At 42.0% G+C, this 21,558-nt stretch overlaps 1 protein-coding gene across 1 annotated transcript; it reads left to right on the top strand.

The window, feature by feature from the left end:
* Window positions 1-2,254: 2,254 nt before the first annotated feature.
* elavl3 (ELAV like neuron-specific RNA binding protein 3) lies at window positions 2,255-16,942 on the top strand (the record flags this gene model as incomplete). The annotated part of the gene is made up of 8 exons (XM_080523318.1): window positions 2,255-2,259; window positions 3,577-3,586; window positions 10,628-10,868; window positions 11,021-11,124; window positions 14,454-14,607; window positions 14,776-15,001; window positions 15,775-15,813; window positions 16,594-16,942. 8 exons carry the CDS (start codon window positions 2,255-2,257, stop codon window positions 16,940-16,942), a joined length of 1,128 nt encoding a protein of 375 aa, XP_080379444.1.
* Window positions 16,943-21,558: the final 4,616 nt, after the last annotated feature.

Genomic DNA, 21,558 nt, shown 5'->3' with positions numbered 1-21,558 from the left:
TTAAATCTTGATATGTTAATAATGGATACTAGTCAAATCAATGGCTGGGTACAAATATATTCTCAATAATAATATGATAATAAACTATTGAACTGATATGTTATCTCATGAACCACTATCCTTTATTATTATGATTATTTTTTTTACCATTCAACAAAGAAATACATGTATATTACCTACAGAGAATGTATTGATTATTGTGTATTTTAATATTTGTGGATATTCAACATATACAGCTCTGAAAATAAATGGCTCCTGCTGCCACCAAATAACATTGCATAAAGTGTCATCGGAGTGGAGACAAAAAATCACTACACTGAACAACAATAGAATGCCCGAGGGCTCCTTGAGAATCAGAACAAATGCAACAGGGCTCCTAATCACCTCTGCTGCAAGGGCCCGTAAATATAAGAAAATAATCAGTAGAATAACAAAAAGGTTTTTAAGCAACAGCGATGCTTGATCCTTTAATTCAGAAATTCACAATAGGTGCTTCAGAGGCCCTCTTACCCACTGGGCGATCAGCTGCCCTGCTGCCAACCAGGGCTCTAATGAGGGGCTGCAATTAAGCCTGTTTATTCACACTAAGTGAACTGCAAGTGCGTGGGGCTGCAGTCAGCGAACAGACCTGGGTGCCTTTGTGTCATAAGAGCTGCTTTTATTCAGCAAACAAAGCAGAAAACAACACAAGCACCTAATAGCTAGATCTCCATCTCTCTCTGTCTCTCTCTCTCTCTCTCTCTCTCTCTCTCTCTCTCTCTCTCTCTCTCACACTCTCTCTCTCACACTCTCTCTCTCACACTCTCTCTCTCTCTCTCTGTCTCACTCACTCACACACCACACCCACACCCCCCGACACACACACGCCCACACCCACACACACACACACCCACAACCACACACACGCACATGCACACACATAGACACATATACACAAACACACACACATACACACACATACACACACACACACACACAGACAGACAGACGGACAGACAGACAGACACTCACACACACTCACTTAGGCTCACACAAATGCATACAAGTTCAGTATAGTCGCTCCTTGACAGAACAGTGGGGGCGGAGTTAAGACAGACTGACAGCGGGGGCCCATCTCTATCCTCTTATTAACGCTTTAACGAGTGCTTTCCTCATGCAATATTCATCTGTGCTAATATCATCCAAGCTCCGAGCTGAGCTGGCTACTTATGTAAGGCAATTATGTAAAATATCAGACAGGGCCCACATTCAGAAACTGACTGGGAGAGAGCTGCAGGACAAGGACAGAGAGGAAGAGAGGTAGACAGGAAGAGAGAGGGATGAAGGGAGTGGGAGAAATAGAGAGGGAGGGAGGGAGAGGAAAATGAGCAGAAGCTACGATACAATTATGTGAAGAATTAGCATCTATTTCAACCCAGTGGAGCAGCTAAGATCAGCCTGGAGCAGCCAGCTTTATCCTAGAGTAGTTGCCGATTTTACATTTAACCTGTAACCCAGAGATAGCCTATGTCCTACAACTGGCACTAAAACTGTTGTTCACATACACCCCCCAAATCGTTACCTGCTTTGTTGGCGCTGATTCTCATACTCCCCCGCCATATTTGATTATATCTGCATACAATTGTGAGGGTATTGAACCCCAAACTAAATACATGTTTTCAATGTCTTGGTGGATTGATTCTGTTCTCTAAAAATACATTAATGCAAGAATAGACTCGGAAGCACAGACTTAATGCAGCTGCCTGATACCTGAGCAGTCAGTGTTAACAATCAGAATCACCCCTCCCCCCTTCTCCCCATCATTTCTTAAAGGCGGAGACGTCTAAGGACTTCTCAAGGTCAGCCAGGGGAATGAAGGCAGGAAAAAAAACATAGTTGTTATGGGAGGACTCACATCAGCACCACTAGCACAGACAGAACCCCCCACACACATAAGCACATATGATATAATTGTATACATACAAAATACACACATTATTTCCTCTTCCTCGCATGAAAAAACAACAACCCCCCTACACACATGCACAAACACACATACACACACTTGCACGCACACACCCTTGGGTCAAGGCCCTATGGGGGTCTGTGCAGAAATAGGTCATTTGTCACACATGATGTCCCAGGGCAGGGGATGCATTATAGATGAGACCAAACAGCCTGTCTCAGCGAGCACTCACCACACAGCCACAGAGGAGGAGGAAGCAGGAGGTGGGGAGAGGGATGACACTCCTCACAAGGAGGATGTCTGAGCAACATGGAGTACTATGCGATCACTGCCATGGCTATGTTGTGCTTTCCTGTAGGGCATTCAAATCGTGCCTATCTTCAACGTAACTGACGCTGTCTTTGAAATACAGTAAACATTATGAGTATAAACACAAATCAATTCTACAGCCACATCTAAATACCCCTCCCCTTCCTGCACCTGATTCACTAGTCAGCCATCTGCCCTGCACATGAGCAGTACAGAGGAACATGAAACCAATGGGATGGTGAGAGAAGCATCCATTCATGTCATTAGTCTGCTTTGCTGATTTCATACTTTGTGATTAGCCCTCTATTCCTCCATGTTCTTTTTTCCAGCCATTTTTGTTTGTTTGTTTATGCTGCGATTGACTACCTCAATTGTACACTCAACGTGCTAGAGTACACACACAGCCTTTTTTCCTCGCAAGGACAAAGACCAAAACAGTGATTTTCGGCAAAAAGCTTTAACCAACAGAAAGGGGAGTCTGGAGAATGGAGAAAGCCTATGTAGAGGGGGAGAGAGCGAGAGAGTGGGGAATAAGAGAGAGAAGGCTGCTGTCTTCTGCTGCACCCATCTGTTCTGATAGTGCAGGTGGAGCTCTATTCACTCAGCTCTGCGTGTGTGTGTGTGTGTGTGTGTGTGTGTGTGTGTGTGTGTGTGGAGGGGGGCAGGAAGAAAGGAAGGGCAGAGAGAAGGAGGGAGTGGAGAGATGGAGGGGGGGAGAGGAGGATGGAGGGGGGGGGGGGGAAGGGAGAGGAGGATGGAGGGGGGGGGGGCTCTTGGTGCTCTCTCCTGAAGGGGATAATGGGAGAGGAGCGCATTGCAATGGCTGCCGTGTAGTACCCTCCCTGCACAATTAGCCAATCAGCAGCGCGCTCTGCCAGCCAGAAGGACGCATAAAAGAAGAACATTGCAGCAGAGGCACAGAAGGAGACTGCGAGAGGAGCTGGGAATTACACACAAAAACAGCAGAACCAGAACACCCTCCCCTGGACACACCCTGCTGGGGATCACTGCTTCTCTTTTTTCTGAACCATCGCCCACGCCACTTGGAGAGAAAGCTCTCCTTCATCATCATCCTGAAGAAAACCCCTTTCTCCTCATTTTCACCTTACAGAGGACACCTACAATCTCAAAGGGCTGAGATTCCCTGGAGAAGATTGTCTTTTTTCCTTTTTTCTTTTTTTTTCTTTTAATTTGGACAAAGCCAATCTACACCAAAACATAAAGGCCATATAATACAGAGGCCATTGAACAAACACTAACTCAATCTACGGCTTCAAGACCTGCGAAACGAAGGACCTAGATCACTCTCATTGTACGTCAAGAATGGTTACTGTACGTATGCCTCTTTTTCTCTTCTATTTGCAAGGATGATGTTGTAGCAGCATGCATACATTTGAGTCCCAAAAGCTCATTCCCTTTGTTTTCCAATTGCTTTTCTGTCATCCACTCACATACAGTACATTCACATACATATACATGTACAGTGTTTGCATATGCATAACATATCTCTATTGTAGTCTATCTCTATCATGTTACAATAATACACATGAAATCCAATACAAACAATATTGTAAGGATTAGTGGCCTATAGAGCATAATCCTCTCTCCTCTATGTGATAAGTGTAGTATCATGACAAGATTAACGATCGATCCTTGTAATTAGTAATGTCATACTGAACGATGCGCCACGGCTGCGCTACATCTATGCCTGTATCTTCGACGCTTGTGAACCAAATGCTTTCTGCTGCCATTTTACAGAGCATCATTTTTGTGAATACCAAGTAGCTTACATGGAAATCATTAAATGTCTCGGTGGTTTGTATATACTGTATGTGATCACGCTCATGACAATGATGCAGAGCAGTGAAGGTTACGGAATTCCGCAGGAATAAAGGGAAGTGCTGAAAAGGCAGAAGGGCGTTAGGGGGCAGAGGCTGCTGAGGCCGCGTGCTGCTGAGCGGTGTAGTGGGGGAGGACCGCCTTTCTCTGCCTGGCGCAGCAGCGCAACGATGCTCGAGACTGATTTCTGAGACAGAACATGATGCCTCGGAGGCTGAGGGCCCATCGAGAGCAAGGCAAAGAAAAAGGGTCGAGTCACTCGGGGAGGGGGAGGGGGAGGAGAGAGATTACGCATCCATTGGGTTGGATTGAATCAGGCAAGTCAAAATTCCTACGGGTTCTCGTTGCGATGCAACCGAGTACATGGGCTGGACATTTCAGAGGCCGCGATAATAAGGATGCAGACTGGCATGTATTTTTACCAGCACATTTTTATCCACCCCATCAACCCATCCTTGTAAAGTGTTTTTGAAGCACGACTGTTTTGACAAAGGGCAGAAAAGCTGTAATAAATGTGGTTTGATCATTGCCGACGGCGGAATTGGGCGTGTCTCTGCTAGACTCGAGCACATAATGATGGCACGCGCTGGCGATTGGTCTCAAAGCCTTCATCTCCACAAACATCCTTATCACATCCCTCTTGACTTGAATTTGGCTGGTCTGTAATTCTACACCTGTCAGCATGTGGAATGATTTACCGATGTAGCCCTACAGCTAATTGCTGAAGAACTAGCAAGTTAATAAGATTATTGGCTAGATTGGCCAAATATCACCAAATCACCAAAATCATGTTGCAATATTATATAGCCTGTTATAAATATAAGCCCAGGTTAAAACATAGAACTTCTTTATTCAATAAAAGCTTTTTTTCTTTAAAAGAAAATAAAGGCCTGCATATAATGTAATACTTATAGGCCTATAGGCCTTGCCTAAAATATAGTAGCCTAGTATTTTTGTAGCCTGAAAATGTCCAAAAGTGATATGAATATGTATATATATATATATATGAATATATGTAGGTATTTGATAACTTACTGTAGGGTATAGACTTACTGATATGGCCTAAGTGCAGTTATGGCCTCATGTTTTCTGTTATTGAACAATATCTCATCTATGTTTGCCTTTCGAGCTCAGATAGCAGGCCTAGTCAGCGTCCTGCACGTATAGCTCCCCACCACATGTTCCGCAGTCCTCCGTGAGCATGCCTGTACCGCAGTGCCAAGCAAATAAAACCGTTGAGTCAGATAACCTTCCCGAGGCGCTTACACAATTCAAGGACAAGGACAACAGGCCACCAAGTGTAAACGAACCTAAACATATATATATGATGTTGAAGTGGATTATATTATAGTAATATGCATCATAATCTGAACAATTTGGGCATAATTGCTATTCTGAAAAACATTCCACTTGGAGCATGGCGTATGTATGGGCCAATATCAGGTGGTTTAGTTGTAAAAGCACGTTTTCTTCGACTAGGGTGTAGGCTGTAGTGAAATGCATACGAATAAAAGACCCCAACCGCCACGACATTACATAAGCAATATAGGTCTGCTACTGTAGCATACTCAGAATTAAATGTATTTATTATAAATGAATTTAAGTAATTGACAGCTATGGAGGGAAAAGATGCACATTCTCAAGGCCTCACCTCACCTGGTCTTGTTATCTATTATTATTATTATTAGTAGTAGTAGTAGTAGTAGTATTATTATTAGCAGTAGTAGTAGTAGGAGGAGGAGGAGGAGGAGGAGGAGGAGTAGGAGAAGTAGGGGTAGTATTAATGATAGCAATATGTGTATTGTTATGTGTATTATTATTATTATTATTATTATTATTATTATTATTATTAGGCCTATTATTATTATTATTATTATTATTATTATTATTATTATTATTATTATTATTGGCATTATCTACTGATTTACAAGAGGGAACTAGTGCTGGCAATTGTAACGTTCATTGTTCCCGGAGCGTCCTGCAGCCTCTGGCCACGACACAAAGCGCTACTGTTTACATTAATATTCATAGTGCTACCACCATAGTCTCTGCGCGCGAGAAGAGGAGGAACGGGTGGCTCTTTTGTTTGGTTGTTTCAATACGTTTATTCAGCAAAAAGGCGCTCGGGTTTATGAATGCCTACAGAGCGCACATGTCTTGTTTTCATTAGGGTTAGGTGGTAAATAAATGAAATTTATAAATCGAACGAGGTTAGGACAAAACATTTTTGCTGCAATATAAAGTCGAAGATTATTGTATATTAATGTCACAAAGCGAATTTCAAACATTTTGCAATAGCAAAGCGGCTCGATGATTTGGACAATGCATTTCTGGTCTCAAACGAAATCGCCTGAAAGCCACTCCCTAGTTCAGCACTCTGGATAGCGCCCATAGTTTCAATGAGGGCGTGCAGACAGATTTTCTCTCCTCAATTTCTAACGTGGCGTACGGCTATTGGCTGCATGAATTTGAAAAACCGGGTTAATGTGAACTTAAAAAAATATATATCTATAATATCCATAATCGAATAGATTTAAAGAAAACACGATATTGCGGTAGGCTGCCAGACAGTGATTTAAAGCCAGTGCTAGTGCCCACGTAGGTTGAAAGTGTTGTGACTCCTGTTGTCCTGTTGTTCTACAGCTGCCACCATGATCCCTTAAGCTGCAGAGAGAGTGTAGCTAATGCCTTTTGTTTAGGATAATCCTGTAATCTGTGTTATTTAGAAGGCCCATTAAAACTCGAGCCTAGAATTCAGATTTGATTCAGGCCTTATAGAAAAATGCATTGATATATTTTAGAATCAAGGAAGGGAAAGATAAAGAACGCCTGGACAATGGAGACGATTTCCTGAGCTATGATCTAAATCTCAATTTTGAATCCTCTGACTTTTTCTTGTTCAGTGAAATGTATCACATATAGTTCACAAATGTATGTTTATTTAGAAATAACATTGACATAAAACGTCATGAGGGACCACACCTTATTTTCTAATTGTTGAACGAATGTTCTAATTTCCCTGTCTTCCTATATGTTTTATTTTGTTGCTTTGTGGTACAATCTAGCCTGTAGATAAATGAATGTCATAGAGCACTCTAACATGATATGAAAACCCTTTTTACTTGACTTGGCCCACTCAACTGTCTCTGTCTCTGTCCCACAAAGCCCACAATTACAGACAACATTTTAAAGTATTTTTTTTGCTTATGATGTTATTGCTAACAGGAAATAACCAACCACTGGTGGTGGCCCTTTATCTCACTGAGAAATAGAGGTTATTTTCCACAACTCTCTCCCTGTTCAGTGTGACATCATTCATGGCTGTCATCATTCAGTGGAGTCACTAACAGGAAGCTTTCACAGCAGTAATGTAGTTCCAAGCTCTACGGTTAGATCATCGCAGGCCTCCTGACCACCCATCCTTAGCACAGAGATTTTGTCATCATGTTTGTCATCATCATTAAGTGGATCAACATACCACATATGACAGTTTGTCTGCTGCCTTGTTTTTACAATAGAGGAACCGGGTAGGGTTCATAGATAAGGGACACAGATCTAAAGTAGTCTATGTCATTGTCATTATCTATGTTTTTTCCGTTTAGTCATGTAGTGCTTTTCTGTTTTGTAATTTTAAAAGTACACTGTGTAGGTGGTCTGTGTGCTCAGCAGAGGAGGCAGGGCTCTTGTTTGCGTGCAAGTCTTGGGTAGGCAATGCTGATGCAGTACATTAAATATTGAGGGACATCTCTCAGGTCCCAGAAATAGAAAAGGTGCAGGCCGGGACAAGAAGGGCTGGCCCCACAGCAGAAATCTGACAGAGATGTGGGTTGCTCTGCTGTGTTGATGTGTGGGGGCTTTTTGCTGTCATTCATATATCTAATCAGTACTTTTGTGGTTACTAAGAGAATATTAATAAGCAGAATTGGCCCATACACACCACTACAGATGATGATTGCCTTTATCGAATACCAGTTGAGTTGCTGCCTGCATCCAACCATCCTTGGATAATTGTGAGTCTTTGTGGATATTGCTAAATGTTTCTCTTCGTAAAAAACCTCACATGTTCTGGTGAAGTTCAAACTCTTTCTGTTTATAGCACATGAATGCAATCCATTTGACAACCTCTTCTATTTTTGCCTGTAAATCTCTGGGCGGTTTTTAGATGTTGCTTGTGTCAGCCAGTCTCTGTGGCCAGCGTGCAGTCACTGAGCTTGTGAATTATATAACTTTATACACTTGTCACTGTGGATGGGTGGTCTGCCAGAGTGAGGGTTTTCTCAGTTGGCAAATCAAATTTGCTCTGATTCAGTGTTTTTGTGCAAAGAGTAACCTTTAATTGTCACTTCTGGGAATATTCAGAAAATATTAATATTTCTTTCAGTTTTAAACATGCCATTTGCACTGTAGATCTTGCATGATGATAGATATGTTATTGGTCAATTCATACAGTAACTATGTGCACTATTTGTCATTTTCCATTTCACTTATCTGTTAATTCATGGCACAGAGAGAGACTTTTCTAAATGTTCTCTTCTTGCACAGTCTGCAGATTAGCAGACATTACTGCTCTAAACCAAAGGACCCATAATATTTGTATGATGGATGGCAAGTCTACTTGCAGCAGCTTTCTTGTGCTTAGATATGTGTTTTCATTGTTTTATTTTTAGGTTGTCATAATTCACTCTGGCTTCCTCTTCCTCTCTGATCTTCTCCCCGTGTCAATGTTAATTTGACTTCAAGATACCCTCTGCTTCCACAAAGCCTTATCATATTAATACATGGAGAAAAACAATATACAATTTTTTAAAATAATAACAGAGAAAGATTTTTCTCTCTCTTCCACTCTTTTTCTCTCTTTCTGACACACACACGCACACGCACACGCACACACGCACACACACACTGGCCAGCCAGCCATTAGCAACAGTCTTTTGAGCCGCTGTTACCTGGGCAACCTGCTTAGAGGTAATGCTCAAGGCAAGAAAACGAAGAGAGAGAAAAAGTTGGATAGATAGAATCATGAGCATGAGGGGGAGGGGGAGGGAGGGGGGGGGTGAACACTCAGAGCTACACTAGAGCTCAGAAAATATCATCAAAATATCATCAAAGCGATGCATGCTTTTAGTGTAATATGTTTACCAAGAGAGAGGACAGTCCTACTCACTCTGTTACAGATAACTCAAATAACAACCTATAAATGAACGTCTGGACAAAACGTAAATAACACCATTCATTATTTGTATTTTTATTATGGAGGATGTTCAACATGTGTCAATGGATGGACTATGCTTTATTAAACAGTCAAAGCCCTACGTCAGGAAGTTATCCTAGAATAATTCTTGAGGTTTCGTTAATTAAGAGCCTTAGATGTTCTGCACTACACTGGGAGACCCCAGGAGCTTTGGAGGGGAGTCTGCTTAGTTAGCCTTCTAACACACATCACACCCGCCAGTCAGAGACCTGTCATTTCAGCTTGACTCAAAGACAACAGCTTGTAAAATATAAATAACCTAAATTCTAAATAATAAATATAAATAACCTTTATATAAATATAAATATAAATAGATAACCTCTAGACCATTTCCTAGATACTGTATATCAAGACACCAAAGAGGGACTCAAACTCAACACACACATTAGGTTGTAAGGCCAGTCATGCACATAGAGGAGCATTAGCTTGTTTACGTTTGTCAGGGATGGATTTTAACTCTAGATAGAGAAGATTAGAGGAGCGATAGAAAGAAAGAGATGGAGAGGAAGTGAGTGAAGGACAGGGAGGAAAAAGAGAGACACAGCAGGAAGTTTCGTTTCTGACCTGCACACAGCTGTTCCATGAGAATCCCCTGTGGGTCAAATTAAGCAACATGGTATACTACCGAGCAACACAGAAGAAACGAACACACCTCCAGTGTGCACAAATACACACTCATTCCACTCAAACAAACAAGTTACAAACAAGCACATACAAAATGTAGTCTCACTAACTCCCAGAATGTATTGTTGTTTTTTGTATGTCGTTTCAAACTTCCATTCCCATCCATCGCACAACATCCTTTAACGATGTTAGGACTGAGCACATTTGACGATGTCACTTTCACTCTGGTCTGTCATCTCACCCCCCCCCCCCTCATCCCACCCCCACCCACACCACCACCATACCCACCACCACTATCATCACTAAGAAGCTTGGCTGCGTAATGATGTAATGGTGTTTGACCCTGGATGGAAGTCGGGGGGAGGGGAGGGGAAAGATAAAAAAGGATGGTGACATCTGCAGGGCCAGAGGCAGAGAGCGAGGGAGTAGGAAGAGAGGGGGGGGGTGAAACAGCGAGGGGTCAGTCCTCCCATCCCACTCCCCCTCAGCAATGCTGATGTCTGACCTCTCCCCTGACAATGAAAGAGAGGAGTCTATGACTGTATATATATATATATCTGGCATAGTAATATCACCACACTATTGTGTGTTGTTGTGGCTGTGTATCTGTATTTGTATTCGTGAGTGGACATGGGGTCTAATTCCTCCCTATTCCTCAGCAGATAATCAGCACCATGGAAACTCAGGTGTCCAATGGTCCAAGCGGAACCAGTCTGCCTAACGGCCCAGTTATTAGCCCCAATGGTCCCACAGACGACAGCAAGACCAACCTGATCGTCAACTACCTGCCTCAGAATATGACCCAGGAGGAGTTCAAGAGTCTATTTGGTAGCATCGGCGAGATTGAGTCCTGCAAGCTTGTCCGAGACAAGATAACAGGTACCCATGACCTTCACATAGGTAATGAACACACACACCATGTTCCAAGAATAGATACTATTATCTGTACTGAATGTAGTTGTAGGAAAAAACAATCACATATAATACAACATAGGTGAAATCATCACCAGTGTTCTTTGAGGGCCAGGGCTGATATCCATCCTCGTCTGCAGGTCAAAGCTTGGGCTATGGATTTGTAAACTACGTGGATCCCAATGATGCAGACAAGGCCATCAACACACTCAACGGTCTGAAACTGCAGACTAAAACAATCAAGGTAAGAGGACCTCTCCTTTCTGCCCTTTCTGCCTCCTCCACACTCTGCTTTAACACACTGCAGAAGATGAGAAGAAAAGCGAGGGGAAACATTGAAAGGGAGCTAGAACGAGGCAGAGACAGACATGACAGAGGGAGAGGCGGAAAACGGGGAGGGGGGAGGCAGAGGGGAGTGGTTGCTGGAACAAAGGAAGTGAGAAGAAAAGAGAGGGGGAGAGGAGGAGAGAGTGGAGGTCAGAAAGCAAGGGGCTGGCAGCATGCAGAGGTGATTGTGATGGAAATGCAATTAGGAAGGCCCACTGAGGGGCATGGGGGTCAGTCCAGGCTACCCCATCTGCCTGCAATCTGGGGTAATTAGGGGGCTTCTTTGTCCTGAATTCGTATGGGGAGAGGAGGGGTGGGTCAGATTAAACACTACTCCCCTCCCCTCCCCCACCTGATCAAAGTAGATCAAAGATTGGGACAAAGTGCAGGCTTAGGAAATCAGACCTCTGAAAGACCAGGCCAGGAGACACAGCATCAGCTGTCGAAGGGTGTGGAAGTTATTGGTGTAAACGTAATCTTCTTAAGGCCTATCAGGACAATACAGTATGTTTTTCTTCCACAAGATTAGGCTCCTGTACAAATACATATACATGTAGGGATCACATTATACACTGTTCCTTTAGCTACTAATAACATGTTTTACATTGGTTTAACAAAAATGATGCAGTTATTATTGATATATTTGATATTATAGTTGTTGATTGAATTGGTGGGTATTTATATTGTTACATTGTTTCTGTTTACTACCAGTTATGAAGGTTATGTTTCTTTTTTTAAGTTTAAGTCTTTTTTTAATGTATTATTCTCCACATTAATACCATACTTTATTTCATTCAATAAAGACCATTCATTCATTCATACATCTAAACACTATGGTCATATTTTTCCATGAAAGCATTGTGAGATAGAGGAGACGGAGGGAGGGATGGAAGTAGGGGGGAAGGGGGGTATCTTGGGGAGCAGAATGCCAATGACAGGATTAGAGGCCATATGGGCTGCAGGCACCATCTGTACTGTGGGAGAGACAGGGAGAGGGTTAATTATAGGGCAGTGCCTGTTCCCCCCGCCCCCCCGCCCCCCCAATATCCCCCAATCACTGCACCACAGAACCCTCCCACTCACACACCGTCAATATACACTATACACACACTGTGGTGCCAAACAGTGCACTCTGGAAGTACAACCTTATTCCCTCAATAATTCAAATATGTTTCAATATGTATTCAGTATGTCTCTTAAAGTAATCCACATTAAAATACCTTCACATCCTTGCCGTTTATATATAAAACACAAAAACACAATAGTCACATAGTTCAACTTTTCCCCGCCCAGGTCAAATCTGGGTGAGATTGTGTTTGTAAGGAGAGTGAGTGTGTTTATGACTTGTCCAGGATGCTGCATGTCTTGTCTTGATCTATTTACATTGTTTGCTGGTTGCTAGTGGAGCTGTAGTCTCTGGAGGACAGAGACAAAGGAAGGAGGCAGAAGAGGGAGGGGAGATCAGCCTATCTCCGTCAACACCCGCACTCTCTCCCTCCATCACACACAAACACACCACTCACAACAATGCACTCTCACTCTCACTATCTATCATCCACTCTGACTTGCTCCCATACACAACTATACATGAATATACATACACTTTTATAATCAATAATATTTGATCATTTACAGTATACTAATGGATAATGCGCACAGCAGTAGACACTGGCAACCAACCGCAAAGTATACGAACAAGTTCTGTCCGTAGATTATTTTTTCACATTAGTTGATTAATCACATTAGTTGATTAATCTACCGAATCTACCGATTAATCAAGGGTGTGGATTAAGTAAATCTGCTGCTTATTTCTGTACGTTTTATTCATCAGAGCAATTGCGCGTCATCTCCCTGTCATCAGAATGATCACGCCCCTTTTGGGGGTATAGAAGCGGAGAAGTTTGACTGGCGGTCAATGGAAATGTCTGGTCTTCGCTACTTTAATCCGATAAAATAAGAAAACCGTAGTGCTTTTTAGATATTAGGAGCCCAAATCCGATGGCCAGAAAATTTATGAAATAGGGGTTGATTAATCAGAGCAGTCATACGTCATCTCCCTGTCATCAGGGATGTGTAGTTCTTCAGTTGATTTGCCGTGTCAATCCCCAGATGAGAGTGTTACATTAGTTTTCTTAAGATAGGATAATAAATAAATCTGTAATAAATACTTTGGCAAATGCCCATTGAACAGATTTATTTATTATCCTATCTTAAGAAAACTAATGTAACACTCTCATCTGGGGATTGACACGGCAAATCAACTGAAGAACTACACATCCCTGATGACAGGGAGATGACGTATGACTGCTCTGATTAATCAACCCCTATTTCATTAATTTTCTGGCCATCGGATTTGGGCTCCTAATATCTAAAAAGCACTACGGTTTTCTTATTTTATCGGATTAAAGGAGCGAAGACCAGAAATTCCCATTGACCGCCATTCAAACTTCTCCGCTTCTATCACCCAAAAAGGGGCGTGGACATGACGGGAGCCAAAGTACCCGGATGCGTTGCTCTGATGAATACAAGTAGCCTATCAACAGAAATGCATAAACATTAGAACAGAGATTCTGCAGGTGCTAATGACCCCTAACCTGACGCCTAGGGGTGAGCAAAAATAATTCGATAACATACAGTATTAAATTAATCGGTTTTAAACTGATTCATTTAAAAATTAAATGAATTGTCTCCTAAAGCATTAGTTGATTAATCAGTCCGATTAACCTAATATACTTTACAGCCCTAATACAAACAAAAAAACAGCCACACGCTATTCACGACAATGACAGAGACTAATATTCATGGTATACTGTATACATGCACTGGCTGTCAATGGATGTCAACATTCAATATAATAAATCTCCTAGGAACATAGAATGGCATAGCTGAAGCAGCTAATACAGATTTCCCCATTTCTGCCAAAATAGTGAATTTGGCGTCAGCAGTGTGTCTGTCATATTATGCATGGTTGAAAGTGTGTGTGTGTGTGTGTGTGTGTGTGTGTGTGTGTGTGTATGTTTGCTCAAAGAGACTGATAAAGACTCCTGTAATTTCCAATGGCCTAGAGGGGAGACAGAGAAGGGATGGGAGGACGTCTAAGAGGAGAGTACAGTTGTGTGATGCTATGCTATAAGGGACAGGGTTGCAGAGAAACTCAATATGTTTTTTTATGAGCACCTAAGATATTACAATGTGTGAATATCAGTGTTTGCTAAGTATTTTCTTTGTTATATTTCTGTGCTGTAGGTATCATACGCCCGCCCGAGCTCAGCCTCCATCCGTGATGCCAACCTATATGTGAGTGGCCTTCCTAAGACCATGAGCCAGAAGGACATGGAACAGCTGTTCTCCCAGTATGGCCGCATCATCACATCCCGCATCCTAGTGGACCAAGTCACAGGTACAGCCTTAACTCACTCCTACTGTCCCACCACCCCTGACTCCCATCTAACAAACCCTAACCCGGCTCATCTCGCCAGACAGCCTTATGGCAGGAAGGGGTATTAGCATGACTTGCTCCACCTGCTTCTCAGGTGCTAACATTACCCTGCTTTCTGACCCGGAGCAGGTGTATCGCGAGGAGTGGGCTTCATCCGGTTTGACAAGCGAAACGAGGCAGAGGAGGCGATCAAAGGCCTGAACGGGCAGAAGCCCCTGGGCGCCGCCGAGCCCATCACCGTCAAGTTCGCCAACAATCCCAGCCAGAAGACGGGGCAGGCCCTCCTCACCCAGCTGTACCAGACTGCCGCCCGCCGCTACACTGGCCCCCTGCACCACCAGACCCAACGATTCAGGTATTGCCCTCCTACTTGTCCCTGCCCCACCCAAACCCTGCTCATCCCAGATCTCACCTGGAACGAGCTCTACGGCGCTCATCCTCTCTCTTCCTCTCTCCCTCTCTCTCTTTGACTTTCTTTTAAACTGCAGCATCATCCCCCCATTTGGAAAGGGACCAGATCCAAATAACAGCTCAAAACCAATGTAAGAGACCCCAATTTTCAAAGCACAAAGTAAAGAGCCCCGAACAAGTCTCAGTTTAACAAGATAATGAAATAAGATTCAAATTAGTCAGTTTACCCTCTCACACACACACACACACACACACACACACACACGCACACACACACACACACACACACACACACACGCACGCACGCACGCACGCACACACACACACACACGCACACGCACACGCACACGCACACGCACACGCACACGCACACACACACACACACACACACACACACACACACACACACACACACACACACACACACACATATATATATATATATACACACTCACACACAAAATCACACATTTATACAAATATACACACACATTTATCTGCACATTTATCTCATTTGCCAACTGCGTTGTTGTGGTTGGCTAGCTAGCCCGTAGTTCTGTGATTGGTTGCTGTTCGGGACTATAGGCTCCTCTGCAGTGAAGGGCGCCCTCTGGAGGCCAGCTGGTGGAGGAGCTGCATGTTAAATGAAAGCCCTTCCACCTCTCAGATCTCACAACTAACGTCTCCACCCCCTTCATTTTCCCTCTTGCGTTGCAGACTCGACAATTTACTAAACGCCAGCTACGGAGTCAAGAGGTAAATGCCAAAGGTGTACTTTCAAAAGCATCCATGCCTAAACAACCTCAAACAAAGTGCCCGGAATACCACCTGCTGACCTGCCCTTGAAATTAGACATAATAGTCCTGATTCCCAGTACACACTGCCCATTTAACAGCGTTATGTAACCCGCCCAGACAATAAAAGACCATCAGCAAATATGCTAAGCAGTGTTTGAGCTTATAACAGCAGGGTATTCTGGCATGGCTTTGTTTAACCTTTTTGTTCTTTTCTTTTGATTAATGGAACTGATTTGTATGTATTTATTTATGAACTAACATTATCAGTTTCGGTTGCTTTAATGTCCCTTTTTTTCCACCAGCATGGACATACCAGATTCCGTTTGCGTCTCTTCTGTTTGCTCTAATTTTCCTATGATTTGTTTTTCTGATTTGCTTTCATCCCTCTCTAGGTTTCTGTGTTTTGTTCAATATTGTGATTTCTGTTGAACATTGTGATTTCGGTGTCCAATTTTTGCAGAGGCTTTGGTCACCAGAGAATATGACTAAAATATGCAGAGAGTGTGGGTGTCTGTGTGTCAGAGCACACAGTGTTGATTTCGTGTGAAAGCAGGTAGTTTGGAGCCACTGTGGTGCCCACACATATATATCTACTTACGGCAGTTTGGATGGAGATTGGGTCCTCAGACTCCATGCCTGACTACAAAGCTTCAGCAGTTATCACAGCTACAGTAAATGCCCATGAGAGACAGTAGAGTACTGAATGCTGTGTGGAACTTCAGAATGACACCCATCGTAGTTCTCCCTCTCTCCTACCCAGGTTCTCGCCCATCACCATCGACAGCATGACCAGCCTGGCAGGGGTCAACCTCACCGGGCCCACCGGTGCCGGTTGGTGCATCTTCGTCTACAACCTGTCTCCTGAAGCTGACGAGAGCGTCCTGTGGCAGCTGTTCGGGCCATTCGGCGCCGTCACTAACGTCAAGGTCATCCGTGACTTCACCACCAACAAATGTAAGGGCTTCGGCTTTGTCACCATGACCAACTACGATGAAGCAGCCATGGCCATCGCTAGCCTGAACGGCTACCGCTTGGGCGACCGCGTGCTGCAGGTCTCCTTCAAGACCAGCAAGCAGCACAAGGCCTGAGAGAGGGGCCGCTCACGCCAGCTCCTTCAGCCTACAGGGCTAGCCACAGAGCTCCCTGTACCATCACTCTACATGGGCCTGGACTGAGTCTCTCTCTCTGACACATACACACGCACGCACGCACACACACACACACACACACACACACACACACACACACACACACACACACACACACACACAGACACACACATACACACATACACACTTTCAAACATATCCATAAAAACAAACACATGCAAAGTCAGAGTTTCAAACAAATACACTAGTAGAGTTTTTCTTTTCTCTTTACACAACATGCTAGTCCTTCCCTACATTTGCCTGGATTGAATTAGTAGGGGTGCGTAGTTGGTCTGTGGGGGTGGTGGAGAGAGGTGTCTATGAGGGAGACAGTCTAACGAATGTGACAGAGAATGTGTGCTGAGTGCTTTGATTGAATTCAGGCAAATAATGACAACTGCTGAACAAAATGATCAAAAAATCGAAATGAACAAATATGTGCAATTTACCCAAACTCTTACCCCACCAACTCTCCCTTTATCTTGCTGGAGAGGATGTAGTCACTTTTTTACACTTGGGCATTTTGAATCAGTGAATTTTTAGATCAAAAACAGTGTTCTCTTATATACGTATATTAAAATATAACTATATATTCAATATTTAAGGTGGTTATAACAGCCGAGTATGTAAGCATTTTCTAGAAACTTTGACTACTGTTTCCTGGCTCTACACTAAGGTCGTACCTCGTCGAACGGCAGTTTCTCCACCCTATGTGGGCTCAGATCCAATATGATTTAGGTTAACTAATGGATACTGGTGAAAAGATGAGCAGTGTAAAGGTCATCAGAATCCCACTTTACCCCCAAAACACAAAGGTCTCACACTGAGAGACACACTACACCGCACATATCTACCACAGAGACACACATTCACACATATCGACCCTCTTTAGGGGGGCAACACAAGAGTTTTGAGCATCACTGACACCGAAGAATCTCCCTGTATTTTCACCCTCTGGTTTTTCTTCTTAGCGATAAGAAATGGATTCCACCACAAGCTGTGTGTAAACTTAGAACATTGTGACAGTGTGCCCATGGTGACAGTGTTCATGTCCTATTCTCTTGATAGGGTTAGGTGGGTGTGTAGAGAGAAATAATTTTCACCAAATCACAGAGCCACTTTACCTTAATGCCCAACCAGAAAAAACCCCAAGTAAACAACAAGGTCACGGTTATATAATTCAGTGAAAATTAATGTGCTGGCTAGAACAAGGGTCTACTGTATATAAAATAGAACCGAATAAGAGGACTATAGTTCCAATTACTGTGGACTTGACGGAGTCATGGCTCAGAGCAGTGCTATCTGCCTATGATCTCATCATAGACCTAGAGGAGACAGCTTGTTATGTGTTCCTCTAGCTTTGCCAAACACTCCTCAGTTTCATTAGAACCCCTTTCACTATACCAGAAGCTTCCTTCAAGATGTTATTTGAAGAACTCAAGCCTGCAGATACCAACAGTGACATTACATTCAACACTGTCTCACTACAAAAAAGTAGTTGTTTTATTGACTCACATCACATCTGATCGGCACTACCACCTTAATAACATTTCTAAACATTTCCCAAATGCATTATTTAAGACACTCATAATGACATGTAATGACAGAACACATCCTGTCTTGTGTTCTGATATTGGCTTACAATATTTAGATCCTGATATTGGCTTACAAAATTTAAACACCTGCACATAATAGATTAAATAAGGTCAACTTTATTGAAGACATTTTGCTTTTCTAAATAACGCTGTGTTAGCCAAAGAGGACGACGATCTCTTTGAAAGGATTACATTAGAGATAAATCTATTTTTATACATACAAAAGAACAAGACCTTGTGCTGAATTTTTACAGATTCTTAAGCTTGGAAAAATTGGGACACCGCCTGGCTTTATTTAAAGCCTTTTGATCTTTGAAGAGAGAGGGGGAGAGAGCATGCGGTGTATGGGGGGGGATTGAGGGGAGGGGGGCGAAGAAAAGTTTTATCTCACACAAATGTAATTTTTCCACCACATCTTCTAAATAAGACAAAACAAAAACAAAATATCCGAATTGATTTATTACACAGAAACACAAACCAATTCAACAATTAAGACTAACATCTATTGTCTTTGAGTGTAAACAAACAAATAACTTTTTCTGAGGTTTCATACAGTGTTGCTTCAGTGATGGTGCAGTGAAGTGTGGTGCTTTCCCAGGAGACACCCAGGTCAAGCTGCAGTAATATAAAATGGCTGCTTGGAAACAGAGAGGCTTGAAGTGAATGATTAAGCTTCCTTTCAGTGTAATAATTAGGTAGATTTGATTTCAGATTTAGCCAAAGAATTTGATTGAATATCAGTACCAATAAGGATTAATTCAGTCGAGACTAACTATACTGTTCCCTGAATAATTGTTCGATAAATCATTCTGTTATTTATTGCATGAGGACCCTTTATCATTGCTATTGTTACTTTTCAATACCAGAAAGCTTTTAGAAATATATCAGTTTCTCATATCAATTTCATATGCTCAATCATCACCACACTGAATGTGTGAAATATATCAGAATAGACTTCTGTCTCTTTAATAAAATATTTGTTGAATTCATATCATTTAAACCATTTTGTACAGGTTTCCAATAGAAACCTTCAACAATCAATACAAAGAACTCATATCTTAAAACCATACACTTAGTGTCTCTTACTGTAATATTCAACACTGTAATGTTCATACTTCCTGTTACAATATTAAATCAGATGTACTAGTTTGACAACATTTCCAACGTGACTATGCTCTTTTAACAACATATACATTACACCACTTTAAATGTTCCTCCTGCTTCTTTCTAATTGTGACCATTTCATTCCCTATTGTACCCCAGATGTATATTGGTGGTGTGCCGACAAAAACAACATGAAAGGTCATACAATATCCTGCCATAATCAAACTTCTCCCCACCCAATGAGTTCTGACCCATACTGTACTCAAGGGTAGGTAGCACAGTAGGACTGATACAGCAGCACATTGGGAGACCAGAGGTGAACCTAGCGAACAAAATAGAAAGTAGGCCACGATGATATAAAGTGCAGTAGTTAGCCCACACCCCAGACCAACAGCCCAAACTGACCCTACATACACAGTCAATACAGAGACCCTCTTCCCACATACAGTAGAGAGTCAAGGACAATGGCAGGCGACAACAGTACTGCACCGCTTGAGCAACAATAATAATCATTTAAAAAGACAAAAAAACTTTCCTATGGAACAGTAAGTGCAATGTGCTTTGTTTTTATATTGACTGAGAACAAAAGATATATATATTTTTAAAAAAAGAAATTAAACACTGAAATGGTTTGCGGAATAGCGAAAGGATCAAATGTAAAGAAAAAAGTGTTAACAAACGGATTCATTAAGAGAATCAAACAAGCACTGAGAGCTCTGATCTCTGAAAATGTCCATAATCCCTTCCTCAGCCCCCAATTAGTGCTCTGACCATGCAAGCTAAAAGAAACTGCATATTTGGGTGAATAAAAAGAGCAATTTTAAAAGACCTTGAAAGGGATACTGTCTAATATATCATCAGTTTTAGCCCATGTCGATTTCAAAATATAATTTTTCCTGTAATTTATTGATTTTTTTTTTTACATATCAAGACACATGTTGACTTAGCGTATTTGTGACGACACACATGGGTCTAAAATGTTATTTGGTTGCTTTGATTGGGTACAGTTTTATTATGATTTTTATTCCATTATTTAATTAGTTGCAGTTCTTACAGTGTATGCAGTTTTAGACTTAGTTAGAATTTGATTTCAATCAAAATGTGTTCAATTGTGTTTGTAAAAGTCTGTGGTAGCTTTTGTTGCAACATAAATAATTTAAACAGAAAAAATTCAAGATAGCGCCAACAAACTTGTATTATTTGGGCGACTTTAAGCTTGTAGTTTTAACTTATTGTTAACTTAAAAAACTATTTATTATTATTATGATTATTATTATTGCCTCGTATAAAGTATGTTTTGTGTATATTTATGGTTTATTTCATTATATTTGCAAGTTTAAAAGATTTTAAGTTTGCCAAAATTGTGGTTACACCATTTTTTTTCTTAAAAAGGGAACAAATAGATTTTAAAAAAACAGCTTTAGAAGTACGATTTGGAAACGTTCTCCATAGTCAAAGAATGCACTGCTATATTTAACTAATTGAAGTGTATAAACATACATGCTGTGTGCTAGATGTTATGCCTTTACTGCCTGTGTTCTGTTTGTCTTGTTAAATGAAAACCTTTTGATTATTTAATCTAATCACAGTCTTGTTTTTCCAGCCTGAGAACCCCCTAAGAGTGCCAGGACATGGGTCAGGGCCCAAGGCAGGGGTGTGGCCTATTATAGGGTCCAGGGCAGAGCCTGGACCGTGGGCAATTCCTGAGGCTCTGTGCACATTCAATATGCTTTCCTTCCTACTGCTAATGACCAATAATAGTTATTTAAGAATGGTCATTGTCCGGAGCTACAATAAAACACCTGAGCTCAATGTAGTTACAACAACAGAAGGAAAGAATCCTTGGGGGGTTACTTG

This window comes from Nansenia antarctica, assembly GCF_963989245.1.
Source record: "Nansenia antarctica genome assembly, chromosome: 2".
NCBI lineage: Eukaryota > Metazoa > Chordata > Actinopteri > Argentiniformes > Microstomatidae > Nansenia > Nansenia antarctica.
Note: the sequence above shows the minus strand (reverse complement) of the source record. Positions and strands in the feature narration are given on the sequence as shown.